At 45.7% G+C, this 18431-nt stretch overlaps 1 protein-coding gene across 1 annotated transcript in view; it reads right to left on the bottom strand.

The window, feature by feature from the left end:
• Positions 1-5613: 5613 nt before the first annotated feature.
• Positions 5614-18431, bottom strand: part of LOC120927050 (protein phosphatase 1H-like) — an 88547-nt gene continuing 75729 nt past the window's right edge. Inside the window, exons 9-11 of the mRNA XM_040337479.1 lie at positions 14323-14430; positions 9691-9842; positions 5614-6059 (exon numbers count right to left, since the gene is read on the bottom strand). Of these exons, the coding sequence (XP_040193413.1) occupies positions 5915-6059; positions 9691-9842; positions 14323-14430 (405 nt within the window). The 3' untranslated portion in view covers positions 5614-5914. The remainder of the gene's footprint in view (positions 6060-9690; positions 9843-14322; positions 14431-18431) is intronic.

Raw genomic sequence — 18431 nt, 5'->3', positions numbered from 1 at the left:
GTGAGTGCAGCACTGATTACATTCTTCTTGCCCTAAATAAATTGATGCTCATAACTAGAGATAGAAAAGCCCAAAAAAAACCCCCGAAAATTTGGAAAAATAAAAATAATCAGGGTTTTTTCCAAAGCGTTTTTTCCATAAAAAAATAAATAAAAAATAAGTGTGGAATATGTTCTTTTACAATGATAAGTAATATATCTATGCCATGGTATTCAAACTATATAACATAAAGACCTTAACCACTTGCCGACGGCGCACCGTCATTATACGTCCACAAGGTGGCTCTGCTGGGCGAGAGCACGTAATATGACGTCCTCTCTCCCAGCCGCCACTAGGGGCGCGCGCGCGCCGCGCGCCCCCGACTCCCGTGCGTGTGCCCGGCGGGCGCGATCGCCGCCGGGCACACGCGATCGCTCGGTACAGAGCGGGGACCGGGAGCTGTGTGTGTAAACACACAGCTCCCGGTCCTGTCAGCAGGGGAAATGCTGATCTTCGGTTCATACAATGTATGAACCGAGGATCAGTGTTTCCCCTAGTGAGGCCACCCCCCCCCACAGTAAGAACACACCCAGGCATACTTAACCCCTTCCTCGCCCCCTAGTGTTAACCCCTTCACTGCCAGTGGCATTTTTATAGTAATCCAATTCATTTTTATAGCACTGATCGCTATAAAAATGCCAATGGTCCCAAAAATGTGTCAAAAGTGTCCGAAGTGTCCGCCATAATGTCGCAGTACCGGAAAAAAAATCGCTGATCGCCGCCATTACTAGTAAAAAAAATATAATAAAAATGACATAAAAATACCCCCTATTTTGTAAACGCTATAACTTTTGCGCAAACCAATCAATAAACGCCTATTGCGATTTTTTTTTACGAAAAATATGTAGAAGAAAACGTATCGGCCTAAACTGAGGAAAAAAAATGTTTTTTTATATATTTTTGGGGGATATTTATTATAGCAAAATGTAAAAAATATTCATTTTTTTCAAAATTGTCGCTCTATTTTTGTTTATAGCGCAAAAACTAAAAACCGCAGAGGTGATCAAATACCACCAAAAGAAAGCTCTATTTGTGGGAAAAAAAGGACGCCAATTTTGTTTGGGAGCCACGTCGCACGACCGCGCAATTGTCTGTTAAAGCGACGCAGTCCCGAATCGCAAAAAGTACTCTTTGGGCAGCAATATGGTCCGGGGGGTAAGTGGTTAATTAAGCACTTCTGGACCAAGCCCAGGGCAGTATCTTGGCCTAGGCCGACATGGCCCAGGCCTAGGGCGGCACTTTGCGGGGGGCAGCGCCCCCCCTGCACGAAAATATCCCCCCCGACCCGTCCTCCCGGCTCCCGCGGCCTCCTCCCGGCTCACATACAGCCTCCCGTGTGCACACATGTGGCGCCGGCGGCCGCATCCACCGCCCAGAGCCACTGAGGTGCCTCACCAGTGCAGAGTTATCTGCAGCCTTGCGTGCTGCGCCAGGGTCTGGGAGCGTGGATGTGTCTTCTTCAGACATTCCGCCCACTGCTTCAATATGCAGCGTGACATCCAGCCCAGACTCAGATAGGAGGACACCATTGTAAGGGGAGAGTAGGGAGCCCGAGTGTATGGCAGCCAAGAAATAATGCCGCGTACACACGATCGGTCAAACCAATGAGAACGGTCTGATGGACCGTTTTCATCGTTTAACCGATGAAGCTGACTGATGGTCAGTCGTGCCTACACACAATCGGTTAAAAAAACGATCGTGTCAGAACGCAGTGACGTAAAACACAACGGCGTGCTATAAAAAAGCGAAGTTCAATGCTTCCAAGCATGCATCGACTTGATTCTGAGCATGCCTGGATTTTTAACCGATAAAAGTGCCTACAACCGATCGGTTTTGTTCTATCGGTTAGGCATCCATCGGTTACATTTAAAACAAGATTGTTTTTTTTAACCTATGGATAAATAACCGATGGGGCCCACACACGATCGGTTTGGTCCGATGAAAACGGTCCATCAGACCATTCTCATCGGTTTGACCGATCGTGTGTACGCAGCATTAATGTATATGAGGGGCCGGGGGTGGAAGGCTGTGCAGTCTCACTGTGTTTGGAGGACTGGTGGCAGCCCGTTTTTGCTGGGACTTGTAGTGCACTGTGGGGGCTGAAATATAACAGCCCCGTTTTTCTGGGACTTGCAGTGCACTGTGGGGGCTGAAATATGACAGCCCCGTTTTTCTGGGACTTGTAGTGCACTGTGGGGGCTGAGATATGACAGCCCCGTTTTTCTGGGACTTGTAGTGCACTGTGGGGGCTGAGATATGGCAGACCCGGTTTTTCTGGGACTTGTAGTGCACTGTAGGGGCTGAGATATGGCAGCCCCGTTTTTGCTGGGACTTGTAGTGCACTGTATGGGCTGAGATAAGGCAGCCTTCTATGCTGGGACCTGCAGTGCACTCTGGAAGGGCTGACATATGGCAGGCTCCTATGCTGGGACTTGTAGTGCCTTAGACTGTGGGGGACTGAGGAATCTTCATTCCGCCACTGAGGGCACTACAAGTCCCAGCATAGGAGGCTGCCATATTTCAGCCCCCCCAGAGTGCACTAAAAGTCCCAGCATAGGAGGCTGCCATATTTCAGCCCCCCCAGAGTGCACTAAAAGTCCCAGCATAGGAGGCTGCCATATCTCACCCCCCCAGCGTGCACTACAAGTCCCAGCATAGGAGGCTGCCATATCTCAGCCCCCCCAGAGTGCACTACAAGTCCCAGCATAGGAGGTTGCCATATCTCAGCCCGCCCGGAGTGCACTACAAGTCCCAGCATAGGAGGTTGCCATATCTCAGCCCGCCCGGAGTGCACTACAAGTCCCAGCATAGGAGGATGCCATATCTCAGCCCCCCAGAGGGCACTACAAGCCTCAGCAGAGCAGGCTGCTCTTACAGAACAGGAGAAAGAGCTGGGGGTGTACTGGGAGGGGAGAGAAGGAGGCATGTTTGAGATGAGGGGGGATTTTTTTCTGAACGTGAGGATTTATGCTGGAAGGGGGAGATGGGGGAGGATTTGTGCTGGGAAGGGGAGATGGGGGAGGATTTGTGCCGAGAGATGCAATTTATGCTGGGGGGGAGATGGGGGATGATTTGTGCTGGGAAGGGGAGATGGGGGAGGATTTGTGCCGAGAGATGCAATTTATGCTGGGGGGGAGATGGGGGATGATTTGTGATGGGATGGGGGATGATTTGTGATGGGAGGGGGGATTTATGCTGGGAGGAGAAGATGGGGGATGATTTGTGTTGGGAGGAGGGATTTATGCTGGGAGGGGGAGATGGGGAAGGATAATCATTTTATTAACTCCATCACACTATGTACCAAATGAGGTTTATTGTTCATAAATGTAAAGGGGCTAAGAATATGCATGCTTCTTACATATGGAGGAATTCATAGTGGAGAAGGATCTGGGGGTTTTAGTTAATCATGAGCTCAATAATGGCATGCAATGCCAAGCTGCGGTTTCCAAAGCGAGCAAAGTCCTTTCTTGTATTAAGAGATGTATGGACTCCAGAGAAAGGTATAATTTTGCCCCTGTACAAATCATTAGTAAGACCTCATCTGGAATATGCAGTTCAGTTTTGGGCACCAGTTCTCAAAAAGGATATCGGGGAACTGGAGAAAGTGCAGAGAAGGGCAACCAAACTGATAAGAGGCATGGAGGAGCTCAGCTATGAGGAAAGATTAGAGGAACTGAATTTATTCACTCTTGAGATGAGTAGATTAAAGAGGGATATGATCAACATGTACAAATATATAAGAGGTCCATATAGTGAACTTGGTGTTGAGTTATTCACTTTACGGTCATCTCAGAGGACAAGGGGGCACTCTTTACGTCTAGAGGAAAAGAGATTTAACCACTTGCCGCCCGCCAATGACAGATTGACGTCGGCAAAGTGGTTGTAGAATCCTGACCGGACGTCATATGACATCCTCAGGATTCTGAGCCGCTGCGCGCCCCCGGGGGGCGCGCATCGCGGCGATCGTTGTTGCGGGGTGTCAGTCTGACACCCCGCAACACCGATCTCGGTAAAGAGTCTCTCACGGAGACTCTTTACCACGTGATCAGCCGTGTCGAATCACGGCTGATCACGATGTAAACAGGAAGAGCCGTTGACGGCTCTTCCTCACTCGCGTCTGACAGACGCGAGTAGAGGAGAGCCGAACGGCTGCTCTCCTGACAGGGGGGGTTCGCGCTGATTGTTTATCAGCGCAGCCCCCCCTCGGATCGCCACATGGACCACCAGGGAAGCCCACCCTGGACCACCAGGGAAGGGCAGATCAAAAAAAAAAAGACAAAAAAAAAAAAAGGCTAAAAAAAAAAAAAAAGGCAGAAAAAAAAAAAAGGCTAAAAAAAATAAAAAGGCTGGAAAAAATAAAGCATTAAAAGAAAAAAGATGCCAATCAGTGCCCACAAATGGGCACTGACTGGCAACATAGGTTAATCAGTGCCGCCCCAGTGTCCATCAGTGCCACCCTACAGTGTCCATCAGTGCCACCCCACAGTGCCCATCCATGCCCAGTACCCACCTATCAGTGCCCATCTGTGCCACCCATAAGTAGCCATCAGTGCCACCCATAAGTGCCGCCCATGAGTGCCCAGTGCCGCCTATGTGTGCCCATCAGTGCCGCCTATGTGTGCCCATCAGTGCCGCCTATGTGTGCCCATCAGTGCCGCCTATGTGTGCCCATCAGTGCCGCCTATGTGTGCCCATCAGTGCCGCATACAAGCGCCGCCAATCAGTGCCACCTCATCTGTGCCCATCAGTACTACCTCATCGATGTCCATCAGTGCCATCTCATCTGTGCCCATCAGTGCCGCCATATCAGTGCCCGTAATTGAAAGAGAAAACTTACTTATTTACAAAAAATTAACAGAAAAAAATAAAAACTTATTTTTTTTCAAAATTTTCAGTCTTTTTTTTAGTTGTTGCGTAAAAAAAAAAAAAATCGCAGAGGTGATCAAATACCACCAAAAGAAAGCTCTATTTGTGGGAAAAAAGACGCCAATTTTGTTTGGGTACAGTGTAGCATGACCGCGCAATTGCCATTCAAAGTGCGACAGTGCTGAAAGCTGAAAATTGGCTTGGGCGGGAAGGTGTATACGTGCCCTGTATGGAAGTGGTTAATCTACAAATAGAGAAAGGTTTATTCACAGTAAGAGCTATAAAAGTGTGGAATAGACTCCCTCAAGAGCTTTTTCTGGCCAGCTCAGTAGCTTGCTTTAAAAAAGGCCTGGATTCTTTCCTAAATGTACAGAATATAACTGGGTACTAACATTTATAGGTAAAGTTGATCCAGGGAAAATCTGATTGCTACAGCAGGGGAAAAAAATCCTTCCAGATCCCCCGAGAGGCAAATTGAATCATGCTTTGCTGGGGTTTCCCGCAATTGTGGGATTGTATGATTTTTTTTTTTATTGGTTGAACTGGATGGACTTGTGTCTTTTTTCAACCTGACTAACTATTTAAAGGTTGAATTTGATTTAAAATCAAAAATCATTTTTTGATCCGTAGGTCTCATCATCCTATTGAGTAGATTCATTCCATATTGACATTTTAGGATAGATAAAAAATCATTGAAGTCAGTCATTATTTTACTATAAACATGATGATTCTTTATTAAGAAGTCAGCTTGTTCTTTACTTTTTAGAATTTCCTTACATTTGCCATGTAATCCATGTGCTTTTAATAAGGCTGACTGCAAGCAGTTGCAAACATGTAACATACATTTAAATAAGAAAATATAAGCTTGATAAACTGAGTCTTTGGGAAAAGGGTTTTATGTTAAAGTGCTTTGCATTTGCTGTGCTTCCAGAATATGCCGTCGAGGTAATGCACCGTCCATGTGCCCACTCTTATCATTATAAACACGTCATCCTCTGTTTTCCATTGTTCAGTTGCTCCGTTCACCATTCAGCGGAATAACAAAGACGGAAATGTCATCCAAAGAGGCAAGCTTTCCATTTGGTAGCCTCCAGCCACTCTCTTTCCGAACTCCCCTTGTCCGAAGAACAAGCTCTTGTGCAGCAAGGTTATATCTGTAACACATACAACCATGTAAAACCTATGCATTTATTTTCAGAATGTAATGATCTCTTTAGCTTTAAAAAGTGTAGTACATAATAAAAGTAAAGGGCCAGATTCAGGTACATTTGCGGCAGTCTAACGTATCCCATTTACGTTACACCGCCGCAAGTTTTAAGCGCAAGTGCTTGATTCACAAAGCACTTGCCTGTAAACTTGCGGCAGCGTAGCGTAAATCCGTCCGGCGCAAGCCTGCCTAATTCAAATGGGGCGTGTATCATTTAAATTAGGCGCGTTCCCGCGCCGAACGTACTGCGCATGCTCCGTTTTGAAATTTCCCGCCGTGCTTTGCGGGAAATGACGTCGCACCGACGTAATCTTTTGAACGGCGACGTGCGTTACGTCCATTCCTATTCACGGACGACTTACGCAAAAAAAAAAAAATTCAAATTCGACGCGGGAACGACGGCCATACTTTAACATGGCAGTCTAAATATAAGCCATGAAATAGCAGCCGTAACTATCCACCGGGAAAAGCCGACTAGCGACAACGTAAGAGAATGCGACAAACGCGCGTACCTTCGTGGATCGCCGTAAATTAGCATAAGCATATTAGCATAATAATTAGCATACCCAACGCGGAAAACGACGCGAACTCCACCCAGCGGGCGCCGAAGTATTACACCTACGATCCGAAGGCGTACAAAGCCGTACGCCTGTCGGATTGAAGCCTAAAGCCGTCTTATCTTGGTTTGAGAATTCAAACTAAAGATACGACGCTGCAAATTTGAAAATACGCCGGAGTATCAGTAGATACGCCGGCGTATTTCTACTGTGAATCTGGCCCAAAATATTTAGTACATGCAGAAATATTTAGCTATTCCATTTCATACAAACCCAAAAAACAAACAACTCATATATAAAGTTTTATGTTTTACTTGAACAAATGTGCTTTTTACTATTGACTGTCCTTCAAAACAAAAAACTGAACCTAATATAGTAGTCAGATATCAGAAATTCTGCCTGCGGTCTGCCTCTGGATGACAGCAGTTATCATGATTCAGACAGTCTACATCTCGAATAATGACACCTCCCTTTGCTTCCCACTATATAATTAGTTAGCCAAAAACTCTAATGTCTAAAGTATAGTTTACTGGACACGTTTGGAAACTTTTTACAACCATGTCACACCAAGGCCCGAGAACTTGATGTAACACAAAAGGTCTCAATCTTATTCCGACATATCCCTGGGTTTACCAACTGAATCAGTGGCCTGAACTTTCTAAGTTTGTTTTAAATAACCATCTTTTAAATTGTCTATATGAAAGAATCTCAAAAAAAAAAAAAAATGATCCACAACACTCCTCAGACAAAAACTTTTGTCAAAAATAATTTAATCTTGGTTAAAAGATATTTTTCTGCCCCTCTCCACAATACTAATGAAAAAATATAGACCACCACAAGAGATTGACCTTTACCACCCCATCACAATACTTGCATGCTTATATCACAGTTTTTAAATTTATATGAAGGAGAAAATATATTACCTTCTTTTTTACTGAAACATGTGCTTTTTATAGCTTGCTGCTGCCTAAGGCCTCGTACACACGACCGAGTTTCTCGTCAAAAACCAGCAAGAAACTTGCTGGGAGATATTTTTTTGCCGAGGAAACCGGTCGTGTGTACATTTTCGCAGAGGAAACTGTTGAGAAACTCGACGAGCCAAAAAGAGAGCAAGTTCTCTATTTCCTCGACGGGAGTCTCAAATTGGCCCGTCAAGTTCCTCGACGGGCTGGTTTCCGACGAGAAACTCGAGCGTGTGTATGCTAAGAAACCCGCGCATGCTCAGAATAAAGTATTAGACGGGAGTAAAAGTAGCATTTGTAATGGAGATAACACATTTTTCAAGCTGTAACAGACTGAAAAGTGCAAATCGTCTCTTAACAAACTTTTACTTAACACGCAAACACATGAGATTAGCAAAACCAGCCCCAAGAGTTTAGCCAGTGTCATCGTGTTTGAGAACAAGGAGATTTTGTCTTGACAGTGTGTACGCAAAGCAACCTTGTCGAGTTCCTCGACAAGCCTAACAAGGAACTCGACAAGAAAAACGATGTGTTTCGCCCGTCGAGTTCCTCGGTCGTGTGTACGAGGCCTTAGGAACTACTACCTCCCTAAAAATGTTCTCTACCCTGCTTGCTGCAGCCTAGGTACTGCATGTACCCTACCAAATGCCAATTCTTTGGTTTTTATGTTTGGTTTCACTGCCAACAGGATGTTTCTGGTACTATTTTAAAATACCCCTAAAACAAGTTTTATTCTCTAAAGTTCTAGCACGGATGACCTAACCCCATCCACCACAAAAATGTTAGTTTTTGTTTTATTGTTGTTTTCTGTATCCAGCCAAATGAAGCACCTACCAGAACAGATATGATAATTTAACAACCTCCTTAGCAAAATAGAATTGTCATTAATATTTCAATCTGGACATCAAAATGTGTGATAGACTATTTTTTGGCAAAAAAATAAAATAAAATTTAAAGACAAAAGCTAGATGCCAAGCAACTTATCAAACAGACCATGGGCTCAAAATGTGACATTCTATTCTAACTTCAAAAGTACATACCGTATTTATCGGCGTATACCGCACACTTTTTTGCCCTGAAAATCAGGGCAAAATCGTGGGTGCGCGGTATACGCCGATACCCGCGCCGAGTTTGAATACTGCGCCGACATATACCGAGCGCAGTACACTCGGGTATAGTCGGGCAGTCTCGGCTCCTTCCGCGCTCACGTCCTGGACGTACAGGATGTCAGTTGCCGAGCCTGCCCGACAATACACGAGTGTACTGCGCTCTGTATATGTCGGCGCAGTATTCAAACTCGGCGCGGGAAACGAGTGGGGAGGACGCGAGGATGCCGCAGAAGGACGTCGGACCCGACGAAGAGGACACCCGAAGCCGAAGACGGACGCCGGACCCGACGAAGAGGACACCCGAAGCCGCAGAAGGACGCTGGACACGACGAAGAGGACACCCGAAGCCGCAGACGGACGCCGGCTTTTCCACTGAAATATCTCCCTTCCAGATTCACCAGCTCAGAGGTGGAGAATCTGGGAGAGAAGCTGGTGTGATTAGAGGAAGAAGGCTTATTTCTTCCCAATATCAGCACCAGTGGGTTAAATATATATATATATTTACTGTATTTATTGGCGTATAACACTCACTTTTTTACCCTGAATATAGAGGGTAAACTGTGCCTGCGTGTTATACACAGGGGGGCTGTGGAAAGCTTTTTTCCTGAAAATTCCCTCTTAAAGTTAGGGTGCGTGTTATACGCATGTGCGTGTTATATGCCAATAAATACGGTACTTAGTTATCGCATGTCTGAAAACATGTAGGAAACAATTCTCCTCTGTGAACTGAAGTTCTCAGTTTAATAACACGGCTGCAGAGGAGATAATTTTCCTCTGAGAACTGCTGAGAACTGAACTGAGAAAAAATCTAGTTTAATAAACCTACACCACTCTGTGATCAAACCATGACAAAAAGACCACCACCAATCCTATAAAACTCCACACGGCATGCCCAGCCTCTAGTCAGAAGTACCTCACTTTTGAAAATTACGTGTAAACCTCCAATTTACCTGCTTGGCTCATCAGGCCCATGAGATGCAAGCACTCTTTGAACAATTTCTGCCACTTCATTGTCAGTAATGACGTCCCATAGTCCATCTGTACCCATTACCACAACATCATCGGGACCATGCTCACATTTTAAGAGGTCATAGACTTCTACCTATAATGTGAAAGTAAAAAAGCTATTTAGATTTGTATATTTACTGTATACTTTTATACATTTTTTTATTGTTAAAAACATATAAATACTTAATATGGTTAGATTTTTATATAATATAAATATTTATTCAGTGCTCATGTGACCACAATATCTGTGTCTTCCACAGTGTGCACCAGGACCACAGGTGGGTGGAAGCTGCATCATCCAACCTAGGTAGCATTGCTACTGGCTTCTTTACAAATCACATCACATTTGAGGATCTGGCTGAGGATCCCAAATCTTGTGAAATTGTTCTCCAGCACAGTGTAGGATCATCTTGTCTTGAGATTTGGGATCTCCAGCCTACCCAGGATATTTCCAGAAAGAGTGTGATGTCACTGTTGCCTAGATGCCATGGGCAAGAGCTAGAGTTGTGTGTGCAATGTCATTGTAGTCAGGCAGCACACTGGCACCTTTGCTTCCATGTGCTGAGTGTGCTCCTGCCCCTTTAATGAGGGATGGGCTACCTCCAGTCACCTGCCCCTTATCTATCCATCAGCAGTCATGTGCTCCTACTGAGGAGACTTAAAATGTAATGTTATAGTTAGGACTGCAGTATACAGAGCGCCTTGACGGGGCCTGCAGCTTACACATGAATTTGCAAATGCGTGCAACTAAACCTTTGTTTTTAACGCATACTGTTAGACAGGTGAATTTGGTTGGTTGCTGATTGGTCGGTAAGTTTGAGCCTGGATATTCTACGTTTTTGTATGTATATGCGCCCTTTCCAGTGCTCCTTATTGTATAGACCAGTCATAGGTAGGCGCAGTGACTTTTGTTTGTTGTATTTATGTCATTGTGGTCAGGCAGCGCACTGTCACCTTTGCTTCCATGTGCTTAGTGTGCTCCTGCCCCTTTAATGAGGGCTGGGCTACCTCCAGTCACATGCTCCTTATCTATCCATCAGCAGTCATGTGCTCCTACTGAGGAGACTTAATGCAATGTTATAGTTAGGACTGCAGTATACAGAGAGCCTTGACGGGTCCTGCAGCTTACACATGCATTTGCAAATGCGTGCAACTAAACCTCTGTTTTTAACGCACACTGTTAAACAGGTGAATTTGGTTGGTTGCTGATTGGTAGGTAAGTTTGAGCCTGGATATATTATGTTTTTGTAAGTATATTATCACTTTTCTTTGTAACTAGAATTTAACTCCAGGTTTTTACATACATGTGTCTAAGGCTGGGTTCACACTGCTGTGTGGAGTGGCTCACAGCAGGGGTCCGGTGAGTCCCTGTTATGTTTCAGGGATGAATCAGGCACACATTTTTGTCTGGATTCGGACCTGAAATGGACCAAAAGACACACAGGACTCTTCTGCCAAACGCTTTGCTGCCGTCCCGGAGCTGTGTAAACTGGCTCCATTGAGAGCCGGTCACAGTCTCATGACATGCAAATTGGATGTGGAGAAACCCGCATCCACCGACCTTGCATTTTGCACATCAGCTGGTGGCCGAGCAGGGATTACGGTGCACCACCAGGAGACAATGCCAGGGGCGGATGCTTGTTTACCAGGGACACACTTTAAAATGGGGGCTGTCCCTTGGGAAACAGTGTTAAATAGATTGATATGCTAAGGACATGTTATGTAAACTGCAAAAGAGAGCTGAAAAACAGGTCTATCTGCAGTTGTGAAAGAAGAGCATTATGTACAATGATACTTGATACATGCAAATTTGCACAGTACTCATGTCAACAGCTGTTTCTCACACCCTGATGTAATTTAAACATATTGACTAATTAGCTACCACTGTTTGAGTCTGTTTGCCCTTTTAAACCATGACAAATAAGTGTTTCAAGACTTGCCAGTACCTTTACCTTATTATACCCATGACTATTTTCAGTGCCAGCAACAAACTGCCATCTCTCTTCATCTTCCTGGACAAATGACCAGGAATAATTTCTACAGACTGCATAACCTCTACAAATAAATACCACCCTAACCCCCTTGTAATCTAGGAATTCATGGCTCAACACTCCACTACTACAGGACACCCATCATGATAGCTACTCCAGATGCAAATGGAATATTCCTGACCATGTCCCGATTGGCTTATGACCGCTTTTGCTTCCACCTGAAAAACCCTACAGTCTCACTAGAGTAACATTAACAGGGCCGGATTCCAGACAAGGCCAATGAGGCCAGGCCTCGGGCAGCAGTGGGTGCAAGGGTGACGCCACTGACGGCTAGATTGGGATTTAGCCAGCATGCAGAGTAGTGTGTAATAAGTTCTCTCTCATTTCACTCTGCTCCCTGGCGGCCCCTCCTCTCTTCTCGTTCATCCCCATTTGCTTGTGACATCATCTGGGATGGATGAGAAGCGAGGAGAGGCCGCTGGGGAGCAGAGAGACATGAAAGAGAACTTATTACACACGCTTCCTGCATTACTCTGCATGCGGGCTGTTAAACGATGTGCCCTGATGTGCCATGTGTCCTGATGTGCCCCGTGCCCTGATGTGCTATGTTCCCTGATGTGCCCTGTGCCCCGTGTCCTGATGTGCTTTGTGCCCCGTGCCCTGATGTGCCTCGATGTGCTGTGCCTCAATGTGGTGTGCCCTGATGTGCTGTGATGGGCCCTGATGTGCTGTGCCCTATACCCCGATGTGATGTGCCCTGTACGTGTTGTTCCCTGATGTGCCCTGATGTGCTGGGCTCTGTACCCTGATGTGCTGAGCTCTGTACCCTGATAAGCTGAGCTCTGTACCCTGCCCTGATGTGCACTGTACCCTGATGTGTTGTGCCCTGGGCCGGTCTGGATGAAGGCCCCTTACAGTATGTGATGGTGTGTGTGTGAGGGGGGGGGGCGGCATTAAAGGACCCGGCCTTGGGGCGCAAAGGGAGTTAATCCGGGCCTAAACATTAACATCACCTTGGACTAGAGACCACTCTTTCTCCTAGAAACAGTGGAACCCCCCCCCCCCCCCTCAGATATCAAACAATTCAGCTGCTTAAAAATTAATTGCCAAGCTATTACTAGACTTGACAGGCTTCAGAAGTTTGTTGCACAATTGCAGAAAATCTGCATTGAATGACTCCAGAACAAGTTTGTTTGCAAACATTGTGCAAGTCTGCTGCATGTTCTGGTTCAGTAATGTTGTGCAATAGCCACAAGGGTCACTGTGGCTGAATTTTCATGTTGTAAACTTGCAGAGCTCTTGCTGTAGACTCACCACTGCAACTTTGCTCTTGCTAGAGACTTGCCACGCAAGTTTGCTACAAATTGGAAAAGTGTCAACTAGGACTTGTGCTTCAAGTGCTCTGCAAGGGTACAACTTGTCATTGAAAAGGTGCAGCAAGTTAACAAGACTTACAATTCAACACTGCCACAAAGTTGTGGCAAGTTATCCTTGCTATCTGGGCCTCAACTGACCACTATTCTTTTTCGCCGGAACGGACACAGCCACCCAGAAATCCATCTGGGCATAACACAAACCTGCCCATAACGGCAATGATGGTCAACCTTACCATCCTTCCTTCCAGAGAAAATGACAGCCACTCACTTGCATTCCCCTGGACTGAGGAGTTAACTTCAATAGAATCTAATGGCCATATAACTACTCCTTTCCCTGAGTTACAAACACCATGGGCACCCTCCTGGAATTACATCCCCTTTTACCATTTCAGAAACTGATGTATGGCTATACCACTTAAATGGCACTTTCACACTGATCCGCTGCAAAAATGTTACCATGATTGCGGTGCGGTTTTTAAAGGACGTGTGAAACCGTACCAAAAACACATCTCTGATGCGGTTTTTACCGCATTTTCCATTGCTTTCAATGGTACGTTTTTTCCCTAAACTGTTTTTTTCACTGCAAAGGAAGCGCACTGTCCAAATGTGAACAGTGATCATCGATTCATACATTTTTAAAGGGAAGCGTATTTCTCAAGCTTTTCAGGCACAAAAGCTCCTGTGTGAAAGGGCCCTTAGGGTTGACCAATACCCACCCAAAATTCCAAAAGGACACCCAGAATTAAAAATGTTAATGCCATTTCATGTGTGCACTGCTGAACAGATAGACATCTACACCCCTATGACTTAGAGCACCTGTATTCCCGTACACTAATCCCCCACAGGTTGTTTCCAGCATCCTTTAGAAGTACAGTGCATCTTTATTCAAAGATAGATCCACGTAAAAGTATTATGTACAGTTTATGCTTCTTTGGCTAAGTACATGACAGATATTTTTTTTTATATTTTCTTTAATGCTAATCATGTTTTATTAAACACTAGAAAAATTATCAAAGAATACAAAATGTCTGTGAAAATTATCCTGATGCCTGTTCAATGCTTTAATGACAGGTTTAATTAGCTTTAGCAATTTATATACATTAGGTATTTTTAGCACTTTCTGTGCAGTATAAACCCTGTGCAACACAAGGAGGAAGAACCATGTATGACACACATATGTTGTACAAGGTGAGAATAATATACTTACTCCAGGCACAGAAGATAAGAATGGCTTGATGTAGATATTTGAGTTATATACTTTAAGGTCATGATCTCCAAATCCACGTGTTACTCCAATGGTGGCCATAACCCTAGCCTGCAAAAAATGACTATTAGATACGAAGACACACAAGCTTATAATTTCACATGGATTTTTTCAACCGTCTTCCTTCTGTGTCCGTATAATCTATTTCATCAGGTTAAAGTTTCATCATTTTCACCCTTTTTTGAATTTTCTACAGAAGTGTTAATGAACAAAGCAGCCATATATAATGTGAAACAAGCAGTTATATTTACTGTACGGAAGGGTGATTTCTTTTTAGATTATACGAAGATGTTATCTATTTTTCTTTCTTTGTGTTCTCCACTTAGGCCTAGGTGCAGGTTTAACCACTTAAGCCCCGGACCATATTGCTGCCTAAAGACCCAAGGGGTTTTTACAGTTCGGGACTGCGTCGCTGTAACAGACAATTGCGCGGTCGTGCGACGTGGCTCCCAAACAAAATTGGCGTCCTTTTTTCCCCACAAATAGAGCTTTCTTTTGGTGGTATTTGATCACCTCTGCGGTTTTTATTTTTTGCGCTATAAACAAAAATACAGCGACAATTTTGAAAAAAATTCAATATTTTTTACTTTTTGCTGTAATAAATATCCCCCAAAAACATATATACATTTTTTTTCCCCTCAGTTTAGGCCGATACGTATTCTTCTACCTATTTTTGTTAAAAAAAATCGCAATAATCGTTTATCGGTTGGTTTGCGCAAAATTTATAGCGTTTACAAAATAGGGGATAGTTTTTTTGCATTTTTATTTTTTTTATTTTTTTTTACTACTAATGGCGGCGATCAGCGATTTTTTTCGTGACTGCGACATTATGGCGGACACTTCGGACAATTTTGACACATTTTTGGGACCATTGTCATTTTCACAGCAAAAAATGCATTTAAATTGCATTCTTTATTGTGAAAGTGACAGTTGCAGTTTGGGAGTTAAACACAGGGGGCGCTGTAACATTTAGGGATCACTGTGTGTGTGTTTACTAGTGTAGGGGGGTGTGGCTGTAGGAATGACATCATCGGTCGGATCTCCCCTATAAAGGGGATCACCCAATCGATGCGCCGCCACAGTGAAGCACGGGGAAGCCGTGTTTACACACGGCTCTCCCCATTCTTCAGCCCCGGGGAGCGATCGCGACGGAGCGGCTAAAAACAAATAGCCGCACCGTCGTCCGGGATCGCTCCCAGAGCGGACCCGACCTCCGCATGTACCGGGGGGGGGGTCCCGATCGGACCCCCCACCCACGTCTAGCAGAGGACGTACAGGTACGTACATGTGCCTGTCCGTGCCATTCTGCTGACGTATATGTACATGAGGAGGTCGGGAAGTGGTTAAAAAACACTATGGGCCAGATCCACAAACGAATTACGCCGGCGTATCTATTGATACGCCGGCGTAATTTCAAAGTTCCTGCGTCGTATCTTGTTTTGTATCCACAAAACAATATACGACTGAATGAGGGATCGATCCGACAGGCGTACGTCTTAGTACGCCGTCGGATCGTAGGTGTATATTTACACTGGCCGCTAGATGGCGTTTCCGTCGAATTCCGCGTTGAGTATGCAAATTAGCTAGATACGGCGATCCACGAACGTACGTCCGGCGCATTTTTTTACATCGTTTGCGTTCGGCTTTTTCCGGCATATAGTTACCCCTGCTATATGAGGCGTATCCTATGTTAAGTATGGCCGTCGTTCCCGCGTCAAATTTTAAAAATGTTACGTCGTTCGCGAATAGGGCTTTGCGTAGAATGACGTCACCGTCGTAAACATTGGCTGGTTCCGGTTTAATTTCGAGCATGCGCACTGGGATACCCCCACGGACGGTGCATGCGCAATTGAAAAAAAACGCCATTTACGTCGGGTCAAGACGTATTTACATAAAACACGCCCCATCACATCCATTTGAATGGCGCGCCCTTACGCCGCCAAAGATACACTTACGGTGCGCATTCTTTGAGGATTAAAAAAAAATAATAATAAGTTAGGGCGGCGTAGTGTATCAGAGATACGCCACGCCCGACGGATATATGCGCCAGGGTACGTGGATCTGGCCCATTATAATTACACTTATCTTTCCCAGGGCTGATTTAAAATGGTGTCTGGTCTCAGTTGCTCTACAGGGCATTATTGCAGGAATCATCCAGCACGAAGCCCAGAAGAATCATTTAACCACTTCCATACCAGGCACTTAGGCACCTTCCCGCCCAAGCCAATTTTCAGCTTTCAGCACTGTCGCACTTTGAATGGCAATTGCGCGGTCATGCTACACTGTACCCAAACAAAATTGGCATCCTTTTTTCGTGGTATTTGATCACCTCTGCGATTTTTTTTTGCGCAACAACTAAAAAAAGACTGAAGATTTTGAAAAAAAAATTACGTTTTTATTTTTTTCTGTTAATTTTTTTTTCTCTTTCAATTACGGGCACTGATATGGCGGCACTGATGGGCACCGATGAGATGGCACTGATGGACATCGATGAGGTAGTACTGACGGGCACAGATGAGGTGGCACTGATTGGCGGCGCTGGTATGCGGCACTGATGGGCACACATAGGCGGCACTGATGGGCACACATAGGCGGCACTGATGGGCACTCTTGGGCGGCACTGGGCACTCATAGGCGGCACAGATGGGAATTCATGGGCGGCACTTATGGGTGGCACTGATGGATACTTATGGGTGGCACAGATGGGCACTGATAGGTGGGCATTGGGCATGGATGGGCACTGTGGGGTGGCACTGATGGACACTGTGGGGTGGCACTGATGGACACTGTGGGGCGGCACTGATTTACCCATGTTGCCAGTCAGTGCCCATTTGTGGGCACTGATTGGCATCATTATTTTTTAATGCTTTTTTTTTTCCAGACTTTTTTTTTTGCCCCCTTTTTTTTTTGCCCTTCCCTGGTGGTCCAGGGTGGGCTTCCCTGGTGGTCCAGTGTGGTGATCCGAGGGGGGGCTGCGCTGATAAACAATCAGAGCGAACCCCCCCTGTCAGGAGAGCCGCCGATCGGCTCTCCTCTACTCGCGTCTGTCAGACGCGAGTGAGGAAGAGCCATCAACGGCTCTTCCTGTTTACATCGTGATCAGCCGTGGTTGGACACGGCTGATCACATGGTAAAGAGCCTCCGTGAGAGACTCTTTACCGAGATCGGTGTTGCGGGGTGTCAGACTGACAGACCCCGGGGGCGCGCAGCGGCTCAGAATCCTGAGGACGTCAGGATTCTACAACCATTTTGCCGACGTCAATATGTCATTGGCGGGCGGCAAGTGGTTAAAGTGGTTCTAAAGCCTTAATGCATAGGATGCATTAAGGTGAAAAACCTTCTGTGCTGCAGCTTCCCCCCTGCCCTTTTTCTTGCCCAAGCCCAATCCAATTCAGCGATGTGCAGGAGTGCTGCAAATCCAGCTGCTGTCTCGCTTCTCATTGGGCAGATTGAGTGGGAGCCTTTGGCTGTCAATCGAATGCTGTGACACGGCAGCAGGGGCTGAATCCCACTGTCTGTGTCAATGGACACAGCAGCGTGGCTCAGGAGAGAGCATGCACAGATGCCCCCATGGATAGCAGCTTTCCGTGGGGGCACCCATCGAAGAGGGGTCTGGAGTGTCCTCTACACCTGTAAAATCCACCATTGAAAATGCCTTATCATATCAGTTTGGCAAGTGTAAAAAATACCTGCTGATCGTGTTAGAAATGCAGAGCTGCCTCTTTAACACCTTTAACACTTCCTGTGTTATGTTAAAATGGAGTTCTTCCCAAAATGAGAAGTTCCACTTTAGCATCCCCCCCCCCTTTGCCACATTTGGCATTTCATTTTTTTGGAAGGGGGGGGGGGTACCTAGATTTTACAGTTCTTCTCTCCTCCTCCCTTCATGCAGACTTCTGGGAAACATCACAGGTCCTAGAAGACTGTTGAACTATTCAACAGGTGCAGCGCGACTCGCACATGCGCAGTGCGCACCTGGCTGTGAGGCCGCAAGATGTCACAGCCGGGGTGCCCACAGTTGAAATGCCAGTACGGGTGAGAGGAGAGGGAGA

This window comes from Rana temporaria, chromosome 2, assembly GCF_905171775.1.
Source record: "Rana temporaria chromosome 2, aRanTem1.1, whole genome shotgun sequence".
NCBI classification, from domain to species: Eukaryota; Metazoa; Chordata; class Amphibia; order Anura; family Ranidae; genus Rana; species Rana temporaria.
The sequence above is the reverse complement of the archived record's forward strand: the minus strand, read 5'-3'. Positions and strand labels throughout refer to the sequence as shown.